The following is a 9,166-nucleotide window of genomic DNA, read 5'->3' on the forward strand; positions in this document are numbered from 1 at the left end:
ATTTCAGATCGCGCTGAAAGCGCTACAGGCAGCTCGACGGCTCAGCTTTTGATTGACACCTAGTTTGGCCAATAGGAGGGCTTTGGGGGTGAGTGACAGCCTGAAGAGCCAATGGAGTGTCTCAGACAGTCAACCCGGTACGCACAAGTTCCACCCTTGTAGATTCGACCAGTCGGGTTGCAGACACTCTCTGACGCTGTACACTTGTAGCCAATGAGCAGACGAACACGTGGATGTGTCGGAAGGCAGGATTGTGTGTGTGTGGCGGTATCGGATCGGCCAGTTACCACTGTGAAGTAAATCATCCGATACCGTAATTTCGTCCAGTATCGGCCCGATACCGATACCCAGTATCGGATCGGCGCATCTCTAATATGTACATGGACAGAAAGTAGCATCTGCCTCACACTGAGCGGCGGTGTTGTTCCTCCTCCTGGCCAGCAGAGGGCGGTAGTCACGTGGTGCTGGTTAAACGTCTCCGCTGACTGACAGTCGACTCGGCGGAAACAACAGCGTCCAGTGTTTTCCGTAGTCATCGTTGACTAGCTGGTAACGGCGAGTAGCCGACAGAGTCTGCACAAAGAAAGCCCTCAGTTTGTGTATTTGCTTTTATATTTTTTTGCCTCAAAATGCCGCTGGAGAATCTGGAGGAAGAGGGTCTGCCCAAGAACCCCGACCTGAGGATAGCACAGCTGAAGTTTCTGCTCACCATGGACGGACACCGACAGGACGTAAAAGTGAAGACGGAGCTCATGGACGCAATCAAAGCTAACAGTGAGTTAGCATTTCACTTCGTAACGTTAGCCCGAGTAGACTTTTTGTTTGAAACATGCGTTTTGTATGTAGGTGACTACACGAGTAATACTCTGAGTGTATACTTGTCACGTAAATGCTCATAAAATGGATAAAGTTATGTACATTTAACATTCATAACAGGCATTAGCTTGCTAGCTAACGCTATTAGCAAACGTCAACTAGCTAACTAGCTCAAATGGGCTGTTTGGTGAATTCAGCAAACATGCGCGAATTAGATTTCTGATATTAGCAAGGCCCACTTCATGTAAGTTACAATAAGTGAAAGCAGAAGTAGACGTTGCTTTAGTATTATACTAAAGATACAATCATCAGCAGAAGTTTAGAATCGGGATCAGAAATACTTTATTAATCCTCGAGGGGAAATTGCTTTCTGTTACAAATGCTCCTATTCAAAAGCCTTTAAAGAACTAGCAAAGTATAAAACACATAATAAAAATATAAACACAAGTATTAATATGAAGTACAATATAAACACGAAATATAAATGTACTTTCTGCTCTTGTATTTGTATATAAGTGTAAGTAACATAGTAAATATCTGTATTACTTTATTTAGGCTTTAACCTGCTACACTTGCTTCTTATTGGATTTGCATTTCATTATTGTCTTTATTAAATTTTGTTTTCTGTTATGCACCGAAACAGCAAGTCAAATGCCACATATGTAAAAACACACTTGGCAGTGAAACGGATCCTGATGATTGTCATAAGTATGACTTTGTTGGTTAGATGTGAGTGCAGGTATGTAATCCAGCGGTTTCTCTCTGCTTCAGATATGGCGCCTTATTATGAGGGTCTGTGTAAGGAGCTGAAGTGGCAGCTGGACAGTGACCTGCTGAGTAAGATGAAGAAGGCCAACGAGGAGGAGCTGAAGCGCCTGGATGATGTGCTGGAGGACGCAGAGAAGAACCTGGGAGAGAGCGAGATCCGAGACGCCATGATGGCCAAAGCTGAATATCTCATCAGAATTGGAGACAAGGTATGAGCCCGCAACAGGGTTAAATGACTGTTAAATTTCACATCATAATTGCGATTTGAAATAGCGCAGTTTAATTGCAAAAGCTGCAGTTCATTAGCATTGATCAATGTATACTCTGTGCTTGAAGCATGCATGCCACTCATTATTTAACAGCTACATCTTAACATTTTGCATCAAGTCTAACCAAGTATTTGAACTGTGTGTCAGTGGTTGTACAAATTTAAGTTGTCCTTCTTGCATGAAAATCACTCTTCTGATGATATTTCATTCAGTGATGCTTTCATCACGTTTTAAACCAGGTACACAGTAAATATTAAACTGAAACTTGACATTGAAAATGATATTACTGCTCAAATTGAAATATTTGTTTGGAAAAAAAAAATGCAATTTCATATTTTTCCCAATTCATTCAGCCCTGTCTCACAGTTCTAAACAGTATATTTTGTTAAGCATGAAGTGAAATGTGGCAGCACCAACTAGGAAAATGAACCACGATTGCGTCAAGTCTAGTTGTGATGTTGCACTTTTCACGGAAACTTTCGCTAATGTTTTTTTCTGTTCTCTAAACACTACTGTGTAAAGCCCTCTAAATCATGCTTGCCTGATTTTTATTATACAAGTGGCACTCTGAACTACACTCGGTGTTTTGGATGACAGATAATAAGTCATGGTTATTTTGGTCTGATTACTAAGTGATTAGATATAATATCGTTGTTGGCAGTTTCCTTCTAAAGCAGCAGTAGAAGTTAAAGTTAAAAGTAATCTAAATGACTCTGTATATTATGTTTTATCTTTTGCAGTTGTTGTTACATGAAATGACCAAAGTTGACCATTCAGGTTTGATGTCAACTCATCTGAGGAGTAGCAGATTGATTGACTTTGCCTGCCTCTTTTCTTATGTGTCCACAGGAGGGCGCCCTGACAGCCTTCAGAAAGACCTATGACAAGACAGTGGCTCTGGGTCACAGACTAGACATTGTCTTCTACCTGCTGAGGATCGGCCTCTTCTACATGGATAGCGACCTCATCACACGCAACTCGGAGAAAGCCAAGAGGTAAAGATCCTGCTATCTTTTTCTTGTTGTTGTTGTTGCGGAATCTCCTTCATTAGTCTCCGTAATCTGTTCAATACTCATCTGTCTGTGCTTTTTTTTTCTCCACAGCCTTATTGAGGAGGGAGGAGACTGGGACAGGAGGAATCGTCTGAAGGTTTACCAGGGCCTGTACTGCGTGGCCATCAGAGATTTCAAACAAGCTGCTGAGCTTTTCCTCGACACAGTCTCCACGTTTACCTCCTATGAGCTCATGGACTACAAGACCTTTGTGACTTACACCGTCTACGTCTGCATGATCGCCCTCAAAAGGCCTGACCTCCGCGAAAAGGTAGGAGACGAGGAGCATGTGCACAAAAGATTCTATCACACATTTTTCGAAACACGTGTGTAAATTGGCTGTGTAAGTGCCGGTTAATGTAAATTTCCCAGGTGAGGGATCGATAAAGTTTAATTCATCTTCCATATGTTTCTCTGTAGGTAATAAAGGGAGCAGAAATCTTGGAGGTGCTGCACAGTCTGCCTTCTGTCCGCCAGTATCTTTTCTCGCTCTACGAGTGCCGTTACTCTGTCTTCTTCCAGTCTTTGGGTGAGGAGGCCTTTCCTTTTATTATTTCAATGAAAAAAAATCTTAACTTCCTAAATTTTTATTGAGGATCATTATGTAGTCTCTGTGCTACTCTATGTTGACACTTCAATAACGAATGTGAAACTTTGTGTCACAGCCATGGTGGAGCAGGAGATGAAGAAGGACTGGCTCTTCGCCCCACACTATCGCTACTATGTGAGGGAGATGAGGATCCAGGCCTACAGCCAGCTGCTAGAGTCCTACCGATCCCTCACTCTTGGCTACATGGCCGAGGCCTTCGGTGTCAGCACAGAGTTCATTGACCAGTGAGTTTCAATCCACCACATTTATATGCTGTGTCCGTCTTGTCTGCAATTCTGATCATTGTTTTTCAATACCGGTGGAACCAAGACAAAACTACAGAAATTGTAGCTGCAGTTCTCTCTGGTGCTCCTAGGATTTTGCAGGTTTCTGTGAATTGGTAACACAGTCAGAAAAGCTTTTTTTTGATCTAGATCACCAATTTTCAAGCATCAGGACATTAACTTGAGTAAAAGGCCAAATTTGGTTGAAGGTGCTATGAAGAGATAAACTGACAGAAGCTCAGTGAATCGGAACCAATAAGCTTAAGAAGTGGTGTGTGGGTCATAGCATTGATTCACTGTGAACAGTGTCCACTTAAAGCTTCATGGAAACTTTGAAGAAATACTCTTATTCCCTTAAGTTAAAATGTACTCCATTCATGCCTGTAACGTGAACATGAAGCCATCAGCTGGGTCTTGCAGTGGTTCTTGAAACATAGAATTGCTGCCATGAGGTTACCAGATAACCAGGACAGACTGTAGGAGATCCTGTTCCTGACCAGGAAATAGCACATCATTCCCTGTACACTTGCACTGTGCTTTCTACTTTACTCCTTGTCTAGATATGTGCTTATTGGCAGATTTAGTTGCCTCTGGTCAGAGCCAGGCTAGATGTACTCCCCACCACTCCACCTCCACATTTTATTTTAAGTGAAGCCAACCTGCTGCTGGCTGCAGAGGGTGGTGTCAATTTTCTCATGTAACTCTTTACAAGACAGTGAGTAAGTGCAGTTGTCAAAATGGTTACCCTTTCCAAGCAGTGATATTTGTTTCGGCTAACCTAATCTTGTTTCCTTTTCACAGGGAACTGTCCCGATTCATAGCTGCTGGCCGTCTGCATTGTAAAATTGATAAAGTGAACGAGATTGTGGAAACCAATAGGTAATGCTACTTTTATTAAAACCTCGATTCTTGGGTCAGATTCCTTCATAACCAGACACAGAATTCTAAATCTTGTGTTCTTCTTTGCAGACCTGATAGCAAAAACTGGCAATACCAGGAAACCATCAAGAAGGGCGACTTGCTGCTCAACAGAGTCCAGAAGTTGTCGAGAGTTATTAACATGTAATGACATGTTAGGCCACCCTTGCATTACTCTTCTTGGTATACTCAAACCTGTCTTTTGTTTGACAAAGTGACTCTTATATTGTGTATATAATAAAAACCTGTTTAACTGTTGACAATCGATGTCTCAAGGTTGTTATTTTGTACTTTTAGGAAAGAGCCAGACACAGCGTTTCATATAAATAGCAGTATAAATTATTTTATTTACAGAAACTTGTTACAAAACAAATATACTATACAATCTTTTCTTTAAATATTAATTCTAACCTATGTTTTGTTCATGAATTACATAGCAGCCAATACATAAGTCCAGCTGAAAATGATTCTGATAATGTATACAAAAAAAAAAAAATCTATACACGCTTTTACATCGTATGAATGGTGGATTTGTTTTTTTTTTTTTCTTCCCAGACACGAGCTGTATTCTCTCTCACTTTCACATTCCAAGTCTATGGTACTAATAAAGAAAACATCCTCGTAATGTTCCCATGTACTGGAAACAAAGTCAAGATGTCAGTGGAGTTTGAAGGGTAAACAAAAACACTTGAAGTTTCTACATAAAAATCCCAGTAAACCAGAGGAGGCCAAAGCCACACACTGAGGCTAACAATATTTCAACGTCTTGTCTGGAAAGTTCGAGGAAAAAAAAAACAACAACATTTAAGTGTTTCATACTGGGCAGCTGACGAGCTCAGGTTTTACCACATTTCGGGTTCATAGGCAGATTTAAAACTAAACTCCTAAATACTTTGAACATTCAAGTAAGGTAAAACAACCCAAAGAATACTGTCCTCAAACAGTCAGGGTGAAACAAATTCAGGCACTTTCTTATTTTGATATTTCTTTTAAAAGCTGCTAAACTCATTCTTTAAAAGCTGTGATTCAAATTACTTGTTTGGCAACGACGATGCAAGCAGTTGGACTGTTTGAAGTGTTCCTCTTTCTTGCAATGATTGCTTAAGTCCCTTCAGCCTTTATAAAAGAACATAAGTGTTTCAATCGTGAAATGTGGTTAAGGTCTACAAAGCGTACGACTGAAGAGTCCATGGAAACTGGTTTGACGACGGGCACAGCTTGAAGCCTGCATGACATTTCAAAATCACAGGCTAACTGGGTCACAGAGTAAAATTATTTTTTTTGTTTTTTTTCTTTTTTGTCGTGTTGATTCATAGGCAACATAAAATGTCTTGTAAAAGCACATGTGATTGAGACCTTAGGTGAATAAAGGTATCCTCTGTCATTCAGACACATGCTACAGTGGCAACACTTCCTTAAAGGATCTCAGTACATGATTCATGAGATGCTTCAGCTTTTACATATAGGCGTATTGCATTATATAGACTTGGCAGTGAACCACTTCAAATAGTCATGTTCTCTTGACTTTTTTTTTTTTTTCCTTTTTCCTTTTTTACTAAATAAATAATAATTTTCAAAATTGTACCAAAAATTCAGCGTGTACGAAAAATTGCCTGTGCAAAAATACATATTTTACTATGTACAATTTGTTAACAAAATATGTATTCTCAAATAGGGATACTTCAATACTTGTTTTGATACATAGGCTACAAGGAAACAAAAGCTAAATTAAGATTCTTTTTTTCTTTTTTTTTAAATTGCCTCCTCTACCTTTCCACACTATCTGACATCAGTGGAGGTTCCATAAATCAACAGGTGTTGCCAAAAGTTTCGAATATGTCCCGTGAAGCCATCTCCATGAATCTCGCACCATAAAACTCGACCCGAGACCGCTAATAAGCAAACATCCCAACCAGATGGGCAAGTATTGCCTGATTTAAGACTCCGCTTTGACAAAAGGAATAGAGTATAATGCCTGGCTACTGTGACAAATCTCTTAACACACAACAACATAGTGTTACGGTGAGGCATTGAAACTTGAACATCCAGCGCTTGGGTAGTGGTTACACACAGGAGGGACAATCATACCCACAGAAGACAGGTGACGTGCAAGTTTGCTCCAGTTAAGACGTACCATACCTGATTCCCGATGCAGGAAAAAGAAAACATTACAATTCACATCTGCCCACATGCAGCTGTGGATTTCACACAGCTGTATTGGGTTAAAAGTAGGTAAGTTGTGGCTATAACAATACAGCTTGCACAGATTTTCTTCATATCCACAATGCACGGTCACCGCTTCATGAGCAGGACTGCCCATCTTTTACCTTTTAAAAACAAACAAACAAAAAAAAACTAGTAGTTGGCAAAGCTGATAGCAGCTTTTGGCTAGCTTTGTGGACAACTAAAGCAGTGCCTGTGGAGAAAGTAGTTATTTAGTGCTGTTCACAGTTGGGGGTAGGTCTACTGTGGCTATCATTTTTGCACAATGAAAAGATTCAGAAAATTAACAGGTGTTCTCAAGACCAAGCTATCTCTCTGTCAAAAGATTCAATCGAATGGGCACATCAGGTGTCCTTTTCACATTTAAAAGCACAACCATCTTCACCAAGTCTACAAAGACTCTTTGTAGTTCAGTGTAAAAAGCTCATAAGAAATCATAAAAAGGTAACACTTGCATAATATTTCCGGGTAATAAAAGAATTGACCAGATCATCCCTACGGGCTTGTCTCAGGCTACAGCGTGTAACCCCGAGTTACTCGACGTGTCACCAGAGAGAGTCAAGACTGACGGAAAAAAAAGTGAAACAACAAAGTGATTGTGTGTTGTTTTAAGGTGTTGCAAGTATCGGTTTGCTCCTCCTCCTGCTCTCCTTGCAAAGGCTTCTGAGATCAGGCGCTGGGGGTGTAATTAAGTTGGAAATTCCAGTAGTCCAGCAGAATCTGACATGAAAAAAAACACTTGTACACACGCGCACATTCACACACTCATTCTTTAACAAACGCGGAAGAGATCGGCTTGTTGTCTCCCCAGTTGCTCAGCGTCACGACGGCTTGTTGCAGCAGCCCTTAACCTGAACCCAATGAGCTCTTTTTACCACAGGACAAGAGACCCATGGCTGTTGCAATTAGTTGCTCCTACCTCCGAACAGACAGGAAGACCTCTCAGATTACTGGGACAACACTTGCGTGGGAGGGGGGGATCCTTGGCTCGCTCATTTAGACCCCTGGTGCTCCACGCTGTCCCCGTTCAGTGCCCCTGCCCTCCCACCACCCACCCACCACCCCCCACCCCCACACACATGGCTTTGGGAGAAATAGTAAGGACCACATCTACTTCACTGGGCAGTCCAGATCATCTCCACCCTGAGGATTGTGGGAAGCTGAGTATGTGGGTTTGATTTTAGAAGGCCTCGTGCAGTCCAGAGCAGTACGCGGACCGCTCCGGACTTTTCCCCGCCCGCCTGCCAGTTTCATACACTGAAGCCGGACACCGCTGTCAGGGACGAGCCTTTGGCTGGGGAGAGAGGAGGGGAAAAAAAAAAAAAGTTAAAATGGTTGTTAAGTAACCTGTTCCTGAGTTCTGCAGTTGAATTATTAGCAGCAATAATTCATCAAAAATAACACTGTCACCAAAAATGGGAAGCCCCTTTTAGACACGCACTTCTTTCCATAAATCTCACAGCGTGTAAACGTGTTGGCTTCGTGTCTGAATGGGCAGCTTTTCAGCAAAAGTCGCAATAATAACATTTTCACAACACTTTCAACCCAGGCGGACCTGCATGCTGTTGCATTACCAGATAGGTGTACGCATGGGACACAAGGAAGACGTTTTCCACATGTCTCTACCAGTATTGGTCCACAAACATCACAGAGTGCAAAAGACATGTTGAGTGTCAAAATCACAAAATAGCCTCCTCGTTTACTAATCTAGATTTTGGAAAAATACTAACAGAGGCGAAAGTTCAGCTTGTTGCTTCCAGCTGGTTGTACGGGTCCTTCCTCTAAGCCTGTTAAAAATCTGCAGCACTGGACGACAGCAGCAGGGTTCATGTAAGCCTCTCCTAAGTGTGGAAGTTGTAGCATTTTTACAAGTGGAGCAGTGGTTACTTCATTACTTAAAATGATAAATTAGCCCTAGCATGGAGACAGGATCGGTCAGGATTTAAGGGCAAGACACGCTATTGGACAGGTGAGCTGTCACACATAGAGTTAAACTATTTGTTACAAAGCAGCCATCTTCACGTTGAGTCCTGAACGCCATCACAGCTGTCAGGTTATTTTTATTTTACTGCTCATAAAGTAGCAGTTACATAATTTCACATCCGAGCTGTGTCTTATCTCATTCTACTTTAACATCCATTATCAAATGCTACAAAAAGGTCACTTTCATCCATGTTTGTCCAGCTAGCTTGTGATTACGCTTGTCAGTTAAATGTTTAAGTTCTTTTCAATATGTAAAAAAAATTC

At 41.3% G+C, this 9,166-nt stretch overlaps 2 protein-coding genes across 2 annotated transcripts in view; one reads left to right on the forward strand and one right to left on the reverse strand.

Moving 5' to 3' along the window:
* Window positions 1–519: 519 nt before the first annotated feature.
* On the forward strand, window positions 520–4,959 carry psmd6 (proteasome 26S subunit, non-ATPase 6). The gene is made up of 8 exons (XM_008291436.1): window positions 520–774; window positions 1,588–1,793; window positions 2,703–2,848; window positions 2,957–3,176; window positions 3,326–3,434; window positions 3,571–3,739; window positions 4,580–4,657; window positions 4,748–4,959. The coding sequence occupies exons 1-8, from the start codon at window positions 630–632 to the stop codon at window positions 4,842–4,844; spliced, it is 1,170 nt and encodes a 389-aa protein (XP_008289658.1). The 5' UTR covers window positions 520–629; the 3' UTR covers window positions 4,845–4,959.
* Window positions 4,960–5,203: 244 nt separating this feature from the next.
* atxn7 (ataxin 7) overlaps window positions 5,204–9,166 on the reverse strand; it is a 17,121-nt gene continuing 13,158 nt past the window's right edge. The window contains exon 9 of the mRNA XM_008291435.1: window positions 5,204–8,213. Within this exon, the coding sequence (XP_008289657.1) occupies window positions 8,196–8,213 (18 nt within the window). The 3' untranslated portion in view covers window positions 5,204–8,195. The remainder of the gene's footprint in view (window positions 8,214–9,166) is intronic.

This window comes from Stegastes partitus, unplaced genomic scaffold, assembly GCF_000690725.1.
Source record: "Stegastes partitus isolate 25-593 unplaced genomic scaffold, Stegastes_partitus-1.0.2 Scaffold743, whole genome shotgun sequence".
Lineage (NCBI taxonomy): Eukaryota > Metazoa > Chordata > Actinopteri > Pomacentridae > Stegastes > Stegastes partitus.

What these genes read in the sequence shown, in the direction of transcription:
- psmd6 (XM_008291436.1), top strand. Translation starts at nt 630, where the DNA reads ATGCCGCTGGAGAATCTGGAGGAAGAGGGTCTGCCCAAGAACCCCGAC. An exon ending in GGACGCAATCAAAGCTAACA is followed by an intron (nt 775 to 1,587) that starts GTGAGTTAGCAT and finishes TCTCTGCTTCAG; the next exon opens with ATATGGCGCCTTATTATGAG. An exon ending in GGCCTGACCTCCGCGAAAAG is followed by an intron (nt 3,177 to 3,325) that starts GTAGGAGACGAG and finishes GTTTCTCTGTAG; the next exon opens with GTAATAAAGGGAGCAGAAAT.